The sequence below is a fragment of the Peromyscus californicus genome, unplaced genomic scaffold (assembly GCF_007827085.1).
Source record: "Peromyscus californicus insignis strain IS unplaced genomic scaffold, ASM782708v3 Scaffold_19__1_contigs__length_69161282, whole genome shotgun sequence".
Classification (NCBI taxonomy): domain Eukaryota; kingdom Metazoa; phylum Chordata; class Mammalia; order Rodentia; family Cricetidae; genus Peromyscus; species Peromyscus californicus.
In genome coordinates, this window is record NW_026294491.1 from 7688498 (window position 1) to 7701974 (window position 13477).

Here is a 13477-nt window from a genome sequence, read left to right on the forward strand (position 1 = left end):
AGAGTGGGGCTCCCTGAGGGAGAGGTTGCTTTAGTTTTGTTCTTAGAAGTTCAGTACCAGACAGCTTAAGTTTTAGGGCTGTCTATCCCCCAGAGAATGCAGGAGGGGACGGACTCTGAGTCTGGAATATCAGAAATCATAGAGGGTGACTGTGATTGGCAGGGTCCCTTCTGCTCAGCACCAGACCTTGTCAACAGTGTGATCTGAGACTGGGGGATAAGACGGATCCAAACTAGATTTGTCTTGTCTAAAAGCTATGGATTTACTCAACTGTGTCCCTGGGTGTCTAAGAGGGACAGATGAAGGTGACTGGGTGATCCTTGCTGTGCAATCTCTTGTCATGTACCTGGACCATCATGGTGTGTGTGTGTGTGTGTGTGTGTGTGTGTGTGTGTGCGTGTGTGTGTGTGCGCGCATGCATATGTGTGTGTGCGCGTGCATGTGTGTGTGTATGTGTGTGTGTGTGTGTGTGTGTGTGTGTGTATGTGTGAATGGGAACACAGAGGACGTGCCTGTTACTAACTCAGAAGAGTCCTCTAATGAAGTGGGGTCCCCCAGGAGAGGAAAGGATAAGGACAACATTGGGTGGGCTGCTCATTTCTGGGCGGAACCTCAGCTGCCATGTCTCCCTCCTCTAGTGCTGCAGGGCCATGTGTACCGGTTCTGCACGGCCGAGGGTCTCTGGCTGCAGAAGGACAACTCCAGCCTGCCCTGGAGGGACCTGTCGGAGTGTGAAGAGTCCAAGCGAGGGGAGAGAGTGAGCTGTCGGCTTCTGATCCTGGGAAGGGGCCGCGGGGGTGTCTGCTTCATGGGAGCAGAGACTCTGGGCCGTGGGTGGGGCTGGCTGTTGTCACATCTGTCCCCGTGCTTCGGGTGACTCTGCACATCTGCCGTCTGGCCAAAGGTGATGTGTGCTCACCTTGGAGCCAGGTTGTAAACATCCCTGGACCACTTCCATAGGTCACGCTCTTCCTTGATCCTGGAATCCCAGGTGGGGCCCCAGGTCACCTCAGTCCCTGGACTCTGGAATGAAGGCTATGGGAGGAGGAGGCTCACAGGCTGTGCAGACATCCTTGTGTCCCTCTATGCACACAGAACTCCCCTGAGGAACAGCTCCTGTCTCTGTACATTATCTACACCGTGGGCTACGCACTTTCCTTCTCTGCCTTGGTCATTGCCTCAGCCATCCTTGTTGGCTTCAGGTAAGGGGAGCTCAAGGCGGGAGGGAGAGGACTGTCTTGTGCTCATTTCCATAGGAGAGGAATCCCAAGCCAAAGCAGTCAGGGTCCTGCTTTCTAGAACTTCCTGGAAAACATGAGGTTGAAAACAGGTTGCAACAGTGTGTTCAGTCTAATCTCCACCATGTAACTGCGCATGTGCACTCCAAAAAAAATTACATATGAGTGCGCGCGCACGCGCGCACACACACACACACACACACACACACACACACACACACACACAAATTGTGACAGTGGATGGTAAGGTGATGGGAGATTCCAAGAAGTCACATCCATCATGCAGATAATAATCAATAGTTCAGCATGATTTCAGGAAAGTCTCAGAGATTCTACTGTCTCGGAGCTTGTTAACGCCACTGGAAAGTTCTTTCTTGGGTCTAACCTAGCTGAGGAGGGGCTGAGAAGCAGCTTCCTTAATCTCTCTGGGGTAAGTGAGGGAAACTGAGTTTAAGGTCAGAAGAATTGTGGGGACAGAAACCTCTGGATCTTGACTATCAAGAATAGGAGAGATGGGGCTGCAGAGATGACTCTGCATTTAAGAACATATCCCACTCTAACAGAGGACCCTGGCTCAATTCCCAATACCCATGCTGGGCAGCTCACAACCACTTGTAATTCCAGCTCTAGGGGGTACGGTGCCCTCTTCTGGACCCTATGGGACCTGCACTCACGTGCTCTTACCCACCACAACATACACATATTTAAAAGAATAAACATAAATATTTTATAAAAACAGGGGGTGTGGGTTTTCTCCTCTTGCCGCTAAAGCACCTGGAATACAGTCGGTGTTCAATAAATGCATTCGTTGGATGAGTATTGTGTTAGCTTCTTTTTGTGCCAGAGAGATACATGCAAGGACAGTTTCAGAGTGGAAGGCTTTGTTCTGGCTCATGATTTTGGGGGGTTCAGTTTTTGGCTACTTGACCCCCATGGAATTGGGGAGAAAATCATGGCCATGAGAGTGTATGCCAGAGGGAGCTATTCATCTCCTGATGGACAGGAGGCAGAAAGAGGAAGGAACTGAAGAGTGAGTCTATTCTTCAAAGGCACGCCCCTTTGACTTACTTCCTCCACTTAGGCTCCACCCCATAAAGCGTTCATCACCCCTTAAATAGTGTCACCATCCCAATCTACACATCCCAGAGAGATTTCATATTCAAATCATATCAAATACTCTTATTGTGAACTAGTCCAGAGATTCAGAAGTATAGTGAAAATGCATGTAGGAATACATGTTTAGAACTAAGGCATTGTGAGTTGGGGAGAGGACTCTGCAGTTAAAGTACTTGCCACGTAAATGTGAGAAGCAGAGTTCAGATCCTAAGAAAGCCACATAAATGCCAGGTGGGCATGGTGGCTCACCTATAATTTTTTGCCTTGGAAGGCTAAAACAGGATCGCCAGAACCAGCTTGCTAGCCAGGCTAGCCATCTCAGTGAGCTCTGGGTTTGATTGAGAGCCCTTGACTCAAAGAAAAAGTTGAAAGAGCAACGTTGAAAGATTCCCAACATCATCCTCAGGCCTCCCTACATGCACACATGTGCACACACAATTGTGGGAAAACATGCGCACACCTTCAGGAAAAATGGAAAAAAAAAAACCCAAATTATTACAAGTCAGATTACGGGTAAACACCCATGATCCCAGCACTTAGATCAAGGCAAGAGGATTACCACAAGCTCAAGGCTGGTCTGGGTTACATAACAAGTTCCAGGCTAGCCTGAGCTACAATACAAAGCAAAGCACATCCACCAGGTCCCCACATCCGCCCCTGAAGCGCTAATCCTTTTTTGTAAGGACCTGATTCCCACTCCATCTCATTACCTTGTACTCCTGTGCTGAGTGTCTATAAGAACACACAGCGTGGGTCGCTGATATTTTCAACAGCATAGTGACCATGTCCTGCTGCAGTTCCGAGGGCATGGGAGTCCAACACTGTGTTTTCGTGAGGTTCATTCTGATACAGGCAGTCCTAGTTCATTAACTTGAGCTGGCCCTGTATTCCTGTGTCATCACACGGGTCGTGGATCTTTGAAGCGTTTTGTTGATTTTTCCTTTCTGCATTACAAACCTTACAACAATGTTTTTTTTTTTTTTTTTCTGTGGTTTTGGCCTGTGTGTTTCCTGGGGGCATATGCGCAGAAGTATATCCCCAGTTGTCACCAGTAACCACCTGCCTGGTTTTCAGTATTTTGTCAGCTGGTGTTAGGTGGCTGGCCAGGCAGCTGGCTGCTGCCAGTCTGTGCTCTGGCCACCAGTGAAGAAGGTTCCCCTTGCTTCAGACCCTATCCACATTTAATATTTTCAGAATTAAGTGAGGTTGATCTATAAAGCGTGCAAAAGAACTTGTTATGATTTCAATTTGCTTATCTTTGGCCCCCAGAGAGATTTTTATTTTCATATTTTAGTCTATGTATTGCTTGCTCATGGCTTTCATGGCTTGTTTTAGGCATTTGTTATCTGGATAGTAACCCAAGATATCCTTAATCTATGCCAATTTTTTTTTTAACTCTGTGCCTTTTATACACAGGAGCTCTATGTTTAAATGAAATGAAATTGGCCAACTATCCTTTTTTTATTGATAAGTAAAACGTATCAATAGGAACTATTAATTAGCAAAAGTTATTTTTATCAACTGATAGACATTCATTAATTTTTTTCCTGAAGACTAGATTTCCTTTGGCTCTCCCTTGAGCAATCTTTTCTTATCTGATGGTTGCAGAGCCACTCAGCTCTGTTCCTGTCAAGAAGCTGCAGGGTCTTGTTCTGCCCTGTGGCTCTTCAGTCCACTGGGATTAAGTGGGTGTCAGGCGAGGACCTGGGACTTTGTCCCCTCCCCCCGTAGGTCCGCGGCCACTGCCCTGTGCCTTTGCTGACAGTGTTGGTTTGCGCAAGGGCCCCTGGATTCGTAGGTTTATTCCTGTTGTTTACATCCTGTTCTGTCGGTCTGTTTATCTACCCTATTCCCAAACCGTAGCACTTTGTCTCCTAAAGGTTTGTTAGAAACTTAAGGTCTCGGTCCAGTAAGTAAAGGCCAACCCTGATGACTTGAGTTTAATCCCTGGATCCACACAGTGCAAGAAAAGAACTGATTCCTCCAAATTCGTTCCCAGACCTCTGGCCGGCACACAAGTGTCCTGGCATGTGTGGACCCAAACATACATGTATGCCATATGCCAAACATACATGTATGCCATATATACATAAAATTAATTAATTAACATAATAACATTTTTTAAAGGAGAAATAAAGATAAATCCCATCCCTCAGGCTGCGGAGATGGCTCAGTGAGTTAAACATTTGATACTCGAGTGTGAGAACCTGAGTTTGCATCCCCAGAACCTACAGAAAGCCAGATATGGTTGGAGGCATGTGTTTGTGGCCTGGCGCTCCTGCAGTGGCATGGAAGGCAGAGATAAGAGTACCCTAGGAAGTTCCTGGACCAGCCAGCCTGGTGTGAGGAGTATGAACCAGAGACTGTCAAACAAGGTAGATGGTGAGGATTAGCACCTGAGGTTGTCATCCGACCTCGGCCCGTGCACTCCCACTCACACCCATGAACATGCACACATATGTGCAGGCATCACATACATAGACACAGAGAAATCCTAGCTGTCTTACAGCAAAGACTCCTATGTTGTGATTTCTTTTGTGTATTGATTGTTTTGAGACAGGGTCTCATGTAATCTGGGTGGGCTTTGAACTTGCTTTGTGGCTGAGGCTGGCTTTAAACTCCTAATTCCCTTGCTTCCACCTTCCAAGTGGTGGGATTATAGGTGTGCAAATCATGCCCCTACTGGGGGTTGTCTTGTTGAAACCGGGCCTTGCTTTGTAGCCTAGACTTGCTTCAAATTCCTGGTCCTCCTGCTTCACCTTTAACGTGCTGGGATTACAGGAAAGGGCCACTTGATGGTTCCTTATGACCACCCACTCTACCCTTGATCTTTAGCTATTCTTTGTAAACTTTTTAAGTACCATGAAAAAAAGTTGACATTTTACTACAGCTGCTTTGAATTCATTATTTGACATGGGACAGTGACAGTGGCATTTCTGTTGATAAGTATGGTGTGACTATGTATTTCCTACTAATTTAAGACTTCTCCGATAATCTTAAACCAATTTTACTGTGTTGCCCATAAGGATCTTACCCATCCTCTTGTTAGAGATATTTTCAGGAAATCAAATAGACCCTTCTGAATGGATCTTCAATTTCTTTTTACTGTATATTGCTAGGATGTGTAAGGGAAGCCGTCCGCAATCTTGCCCAGCTCTTTAGTTGCTATAGTTCACCCGTACATTGCTTTGGGGTTTCTCTGAAAAGACTCATCTATAAGCCATAACCAGTTCTGGTTCACCCCTTCCATGGCCCTGTTGAAGTGCTGGGGTCTGTAGAGTAGTGTTAGAGGTGATGAGAGCACACGTCCTCGCCTGGCTGCTGGTTTTAAAGAAAATAGTTGCCAGGTTCCTCTGTTAAGAATGAAGTTGCCTTTTGCTTGGGAGATAGCCTTTGAGCAGATGAAGTGCCCTCAGACTTCCAGTTTGCTGCACAGTGGTGTGTGTGTGTGTGTGTGTGTGTGTGTGTGTGTGTGTGTGTGTGTGTGTGTGTTCACATGCTTGCATGTGCATGCTCTGCACATGGCTTGCATACCAAGCATTTGGAAGCCAGAGAAGAACATCGGATGTCCCTCTCTGTCACTCTTACACTATTTGCTTGAGAACAGGGTCTCTTACTGAACCTGGAGCTAGGCTGGCAGCCAGCAAACCCCAGTCATCTTCTGGTCTCTCCGCCCCACTCTCCACCCCCCACCCCAGCACCGAGGTTACAGATGTGCACTCTTGGTTTTCCAGGTGAGCGCTGGGGATCTGAACTGAGGTCCTCATGCTTACACAGTATATGCTCTTACCCACTGAGCCATCTCCTCAGCCCTGCTACACATTTTTACCGGAGAGCATACTGACATGGTACCCAATTCCTTAATTCCTACCGTATGCCTAGACACACTCTGCCCCAGAGAACAGTCCAGAAGTGTCTTGTCCCAAAGAATCAAAGCCCCGACTGGGAAGACTGATCCGACACATACATTGCTTTGGTTACCCGTAACTGTATGAGAGAAGGCACCGTGGCAAGGAGAGACAATGGGTAGGAAACAGGCGGTGACTGCCTGGTTGAGGGCCTCTTAGGCAACGCTTTAGGGATTTTCAAAGGTTGTGAGGAAGAACGACATTCTCAGAGGAAGGAAGATGTGAACATAGTCCCAGAGAGAGAGACACACGTGCCTGACGTGTGTGGGGGCTGGCCAGGAGCCAGCGTTGGCCATCTTGCCAGGGAAGGGCCCTGCTTTCTCCCTCAGACACTTGCACTGCACCCGGAACTACATCCACCTGAACCTGTTTGCATCCTTCATCCTCCGAGCCCTGTCCGTCTTCATCAAGGATGCTGCCCTCAAATGGATGTATAGCACGGCTGCCCAACAGCACCAGTGGGATGGACTCCTCTCGTATCAGGTGCGTGGCGTGGCCTGGGGAGCCTGGGGAGGGAAGGACATTGGTGAAGGGGTCCACTGTGTCAGTCTGGGATGGGTAAAAGCAAAAGTATCCCAGATTTGGCCTCAGAGAGTCCCTGTATGATGGGAGAGGCAGTCTACCATGTGGGAAACCCCTAGTCTGATGGGAGAGGTAAGACACCCTAGGGAGCCCCTGGGGAGTCCCTAGTCTGATGGAGGAGGCTGTCCACCGTGGGAAACCCCTAGTCTGATGTGAGAGACAGTCTACTCTGAGAGAGGCCTAGTTTGTTGAGAGAGGCAGTCCAACACCCAGAGCCCCCAGTCTGACGGAAGAGGAAGTCCACCACGGGAAGCCCCTAGTCTGATGGAGGAGACAGTTCACCCTGGGCAAGTGAGTCCAAGGTAAGAGACTCTGCCATAGGGAGTTCAGTGGGACACCGGAAGAACTCTGGAGGCAGACCTGAGTTTGCATCCCAGCTCTGCCATGCACTAGCTGTATATAAATTCAGACACATTGTATAACTTCTCCAGGACTCAGTTCTCTTCCCAGCATGGGGACAATAGCAGGCACTTTTTTTTTTCTCAGGTTAGGGAGGATTCAATGAACTAAAGCAGAGGCAGTAGTGGCCCTGACCGTATGAAAAACGCTTTCATCCTGTGTTAAGCATGGTAGGACAGTGGCCAGGCCAGGCCAGTGAGGAGCGGCAGGTGCAGGCAGGGCTGCTGTCCCGACGGGACCCTTCTTTGTCCCCAGGACTCTCTGAGCTGCCGACTGGTGTTCCTGCTCATGCAGTACTGCGTGGCGGTCAACTACTACTGGCTGCTGGTGGAGGGTGTGTACCTGTACACGCTGCTGGCCTTCTCAGTGTTCTCGGAGCAGCGCATCTTCAAGCTGTACCTAAGCATCGGCTGGGGTAAGGCCAACTGTCCTTCACCACCCCACCTCCATGGGAACCTGTAGCAAGGGGTGGCAGACCCTACCCTGTCTTAAAAAAAAAATGCATCTCCTTTCTTAATAGACGCTTCTACTCTCATATGGCCACACATCCCCCTACCCTGACCCTTTACCTTGCCACCACACCATGGAGGATACTGTCCTCAAATACTAAGGTCCTGTGGGGAGAGCATTTCATACCCAGTGCAGGGCAGCAGGGGTCCTGTGGGAGGTGCTACATCCTGGGCCTCACGGTGGGCGGGGGGTAGGATACTGTTGTAATGATAGAGGGAAGGATTCAGAGGAGAGCCAAGTTGGGAGAGGTGAGCATTGAGGAAAGGGGTGGACTGCGGATATGCCTGGAGCCCAGCTAGAAATGTTCTAGCCAAAAAAAGTCTACTGAGAACCATCGTGCCTTTTTTTTTGCTGGAACATTTCTGGTTGTGTTTCTACCTCTCGCCACATGAGAGTCACGTGGAGGGTAAGGAGGATTGCAGTTCAGTTGGGGTGGGGTTGGGGGTGGGGGGGGCTGGAGCTCTTTTTGATCTCCCCTTGGAATTCCAGGGTTTTCTTCCTCGTGCCATACTTTTAGTCCCGAGAGCTATTCTGGTCCCTCTCAGCCTTGGCTTACGGAGACATCTCGGCTCAGTCAGAGCAGACTGTGTGCTCTCCCATCCTCATCCTGCCCTTCCAAGATCCTGTTTGGTGCTGGGAACATCCTCCTCATCCAAAGGTTACTTTCCAGCTCACTTTCCAGGAAGCTGCCTCAGGTTTCCAGCTCCTTAGGACCCTGCCCTCTGGTTCCCTCAGCCCCTCGACACTCTCCTTGCACCATGCTTATTTCTTCGGGTGCTCCTCAGCCACCTCAGGGATGAGGAGCTCTAGTCAGGGCTTAGTGTAACCAAAGTATTAAGGTCCCTAAGACCCAGAGAGCAACAGGGCCTTAAAGACAAAGCAGACCCTGAGTCACAAGAGGCAACCGACTTCCTGACTCTGGGCCTTGTTGTCCACTTGCCAAACACAGACCTTGGTTTCTGCTTTTCTCTTCAGTCCTCTGTTGGCTCTGCTGAGCAGGCTTAGGTCTGTACAGATAAAAGTGACCCTAGCTTCAGCATGCAGAGATTCCCGACAGTCCCTTTTCTTCCTCCTCCTCCTCCTCCTCCTCCAAGACCCAGCCCACCCTACTAGATCTTTCCTTCCTTCCTAGGCCTCTTTATCCTGCCAGACAACCCCATCAGGTGGGACATCTGGAGAGTCCTGATGCTCCCTAGGGGTGGGTGCAGGGACAGGCCATTGAGGAGAAGTCAGGGAAGGGCTTCCTCTGTGTGGGGGATGGATAGCGTCTGTCCATTCTGGGAAATAACATCAGTGCTGTTTGTATCTGTCACCATAGCAACCCGAGGGCAGGACCAATCAAAGCGATGTGTTCAGGAAAGCAGGGAGTTGGTAAGGGTCAGTGGAGACATATGGTACTGTGAAGGTCTTTAAGTAGGATATGGGGGAAGGAAGGGTGCCAGGTCTTTCTTGCTTATCCTAGCTCAGGGCTCCGGACCCTCAGGGACATCTTCTGCAGCAAGGACATCTTTTTTGAGGAACTGAGGTGGGAAGAGGCAGGATCAGAGAGAAAACAGGAGTCACAGAGACCTGCATGCTTTATGACCATGTCAGGAGGCCTCGCCTAAGTCAGGATAGGCAGACAACTTCTAGCTTCCTGTGCAGCTGAACTAAAAGTAAGACTGATGGAGTTGTGGAAAGCTCTTAAAAGGTACATCAACTGGTACTGCCATCCATGAGCAGCTGGGCATTCCCAGAAGGGAGATAAGTGTTGATGGGAAGACATGACTTCCTAAGACCTGTTCTGTGCCTCTGGTTGCCCTTTCTGCCCTGGCTTATCTTGGAGAACTGTAGCCTTCAAGGGGAATGTCACCTTGGTGGGTGACAGATGTTAATGCATGGATGAAGCTCATCAGAGCTGGCTGGTGGCACGAGCAAGCTCATTCATTCCGGAGTGAGGTCTCAGAGAGAACACCTACTGATGGAGGACACACAGAAACACCTGAAGTTTCTGTGCATGTATGGCCTAAGAAATTGCATGGTCTTGTCTAGAGAGCTTCCCTTCTCTCGTTGATATATTTATTCCATTCCTACAGGGCATATTCTATGGGGCAGGGTCTATGCCGTGTCCCAGGCCCCTCCTAGGCCATCCTGCTATTTGTTCAGTCCAAATGAACGCCTGTTTATAAAGTATCGTGGATGTTGGATGGCTGGTCTGTGTAAAAATGAAGAGAGTGGGGAGAGCGAGCTCACTCGATGAATTCAGTGCTTACTGAACAATCATGAGGATTGGAGTTTGATTCCCCAGAACCCATATAAAAGAGTTGTGGCACCTGCTTGTAAGTCCAGTACCAGGGAGACAGAAACAGGTGGATGCCCAGGACTTACTGACTAATCAGTTTAACCTAATTGGTAAACCCCACGTTCCAGCAAGAGACCCTGACTCAAACACTAGCAAGGTAGACAGATCCTTAGGAATGACATCTGAGGTTGTCCTCTGGCCCTCATGTTCATGGGTATATACACTTTTGCACACACACCTTTGAGCATAGATAGGGATGGACACACACACACACACACACACACACACACACACACACACACACACACTGAATATAATAAAACTTTTAAACAATAGAAATAGTAACATTAGTAACTGGACCAATAGGGAGACCTGATGGATGCTGGCCAGCTGTGCACTGTTAGATGCTCTCCCCTCCCCTGTCTGAGTCATGGGCCAATACAGTGACCCAGACAAACAAGTTGCTCAGCAGCTGTGACTGTGTGGACACCAATGTGTTGAGGACACTGATGATGGTGACTGGAAAGGTTCTGACGTGGTTCTGCCTTGGAAATGTACACCTGGGAGAGATGTCCCAAAGCCACCCTCCACCGTGTGCACGAAGCTTATGTCCACATACCTTAATGTGCACACTGCGACCTACCTCAGACATCCACGTGACCAACTTGAGAAAGGCATAGGTAGAGGCAGGTATTGAGATATTGATGCAGAAAGCCTCTGAAGATGGCTGGAGTGGGTATAGGCTTACAGCCCCAGAATCTGCTCCTACATGTGTTCTTTCCTCCTGTCCATCTCCTCAGCTGCCGGGAGAGGATGACCGGCCCACCTGCTCAGCACAGACTGAGCTCTGGGGAGTCTACCCTGTAGACCTTAGCAGCCAGACAGACTCTTTTCCATTGCTGTCTAACAGTGACCCCTGAACTTTGCTGCTTAGAGCCACAAACTACAATCTCACAGTTCCTGTGCTCAAAAGTCTTGAGTTCAACATGGCTGTGCATCCCTGACTCAGAATATCTAGCTGGATCTGTTAGTCAGAGTTACTGCCATCTAGGGCTTGACTGGGAATTGATCTCCAAGCTCACTCACGGAGCTGTGGGTAGGGGCCCTCCATTCCTTGCTGTAGGGAGCTCTCTGTAGACTGTCAGGGAATACTCTTGGCATGACAACTCCCCTCCCTCTACTTCCCCAACTAAATGGAGACAGGGAAAGGGAGAGGGAGAGAGAGGGAGAGGGAGAGGGAGAGAGAGAGAGAGAGAGAGAGAGCGCACAAAAGTCTATAATCCTAGTACTCAGGAAGTGGATGGAGGAAGATCAGGAGTACAAGGTCATCTTTGACTTTATAGCAAAAAAAGCAAGTTTGAGGCCAGTTTGGGCTACTTGAGACCCTGTCTCAACAACAACAACCAATATGAATACCTAGAGGTAGTGATCACTGGGAACCATCTAAGTGGCTACCTCTGAGCTATATTCGTCAACTTTGCATTGCTATAATAAAATAAACATTTGGGATATTGCTATCATAAAGAGAAAAGGGCTATTTATATGATCACCATTCTGCAGATTCAAGTCAAAGATTAGGCAGACTCCTTGCTTTGGGCCTCTTGTGGGGGTGCCACATTGCACTGGTGGGGTACATATGAGTGAGTAAATAGTCCACCTCATGCCAGGAAGGAAAAATGAGAGATTGGACAGGCTGGGTATCCCAAAATCTCCTCTGGGAAGGACTGCCCACAGGCCCTATCTTCTGAAGACTCCACCATCTAGTGTCACATGAACGCGTGTCTAAACCCTAGCGCTCACTGAGAAGTATTGCTGCTGCAGTTATTAATTATATAGGCCTCTATATAAATGGGACAGGCCTTGTCTCTTTTCTAGGCCTCGAATAGGTACATGAGGAAGGGACCAAACACCTGAAGGGGCTTCTGGGACCTAAGGTGTGGACTGAGATGGGCATCTGGGCTAGAAAAATGAAGGATGGCACATCAGAGAGTTTTTCTGGTCCCTCGTCACCCAGCATGTCCTCCCCACCACGTTGTACTGATCTTGTGCTCCTTGAGTGTCTGTCCTGGGATCTCACAGCCAAGATTCTGGAGACAAATCCTGGCAGGGCACCTGGCACGCAGGAGGGGCTGGACCACGACGAACTCTGTGAGGAAGAATGTGGAACATGAGTATGAAACCCTTCACCTCCATTCTCACAAGCACTGTTTTAGGGCCAGGAAGGTAGAGGCGCTGGAGATGTGAGGGGTCCAGGGTGTGAAAGGACCTGGGCACTGTGGCAGCAGCTCTGTCCTGCCAGCTTCTCTCCTCTTTGTCTTTCCTTCTCTCCACTAGGTGTTCCTCTGCTGTTCGTTATTCCCTGGGGCATTGTCAAATACCTCTATGAGGATGAGGGGTGAGTAGAGTGTCTTGCTGCAGGAGGGTGGTGTGCTGGGGTCTCATCCTTATATAATCTATGGAATTCTTGCACCCTGGAGCACAAGTTTACTACTTGTTTGGGAGGATTCATAGGGCCAGCAGGAGTTTAGCATATGAATTCCATCTCTAATCTGAACCTGCCCTGGGATGGTATGATGATCAATATTGCTGGCCTTTGCAGTGCATGATGCCTTCCTGATGGCATTTATGAACATCAGAGTGAATAGCCTGTTATTTTGTGTATGATGCTAGGTGTACATATGACTGTTTGCAGAGGTTCGTGATGATGTGGGAGAGACATGGGTCTCTCTGTGTGTGGCTATGTATTGAGGACTCTGGGGTGGGGTATGTGATGCACTTACAGGATTCTGCATGCATCTGTGGCTGGGTGTAGCACTTTGCTTGGCTTTGGGCACTTGTGCCTTTGTCCTGCACTAGCCAGTGGAGCCTCTGAGTGTCCAGTTGGATGCCTTGTGTCTCTCTCTCTTCCTCCCCAGCTGCTGGACCAGGAACTCCAACATGAACTACTGGCTCATCATTCGACTGCCCATTCTCTTTGCTATTGGGGTGAGTGACAGAGTTGGAAGCTGGTGGACATGGCCTGGGACCAGGCTAATGACTGGGGGAAGGTGAATGGTCCTAGCCTCCTGCCCGTGTGCTCTGTAGGTCAACTTTCTCATCTTCATCCGGGTCATCTGTATTGTGGTATCCAAACTGAAGGCTAATCTCATGTGCAAGACTGACATCAAATGCAGGTACCTTAACCAAGATGGCTGCAAGGGTGCCCTTAGGGGTGCCCTTGGCCTTCCCTATCACCAGAGAGAGAATCTGGGGAACTCTCTTTGGAGCCCTGTGCATCCCTCTTTTCCCATCAGGTCTGGTCTGCAACCCCTAAGCTTTCCTCTCTATTAGCAGCCCCTGAGCTTCTAGAGTCTTGACTTCTGCCCCCATCTCTCTCACACACACACACACAAAGGCAGCTTGTCCAGGGTATTTTCAGTGAAGAGTGTCCGTGGTGGGCACAG

General features: G+C 49.2%; 1 protein-coding gene across 1 annotated transcript in view; it reads left to right on the forward strand.

Annotated features, from left to right (window-relative positions):
• Glp1r (glucagon like peptide 1 receptor) overlaps window positions 1-13477 on the forward strand; it is a 34930-nt gene that overhangs the window by 15026 nt on the left and 6427 nt on the right. Inside the window, exons 4-10 of the mRNA XM_052744493.1 lie at window positions 639-757; window positions 1096-1202; window positions 6592-6745; window positions 7499-7658; window positions 12369-12429; window positions 12950-13019; window positions 13119-13207. Of these exons, the coding sequence (XP_052600453.1) occupies window positions 639-757; window positions 1096-1202; window positions 6592-6745; window positions 7499-7658; window positions 12369-12429; window positions 12950-13019; window positions 13119-13207 (760 nt within the window). The remainder of the gene's footprint in view (window positions 1-638; window positions 758-1095; window positions 1203-6591; window positions 6746-7498; window positions 7659-12368; window positions 12430-12949; window positions 13020-13118; window positions 13208-13477) is intronic.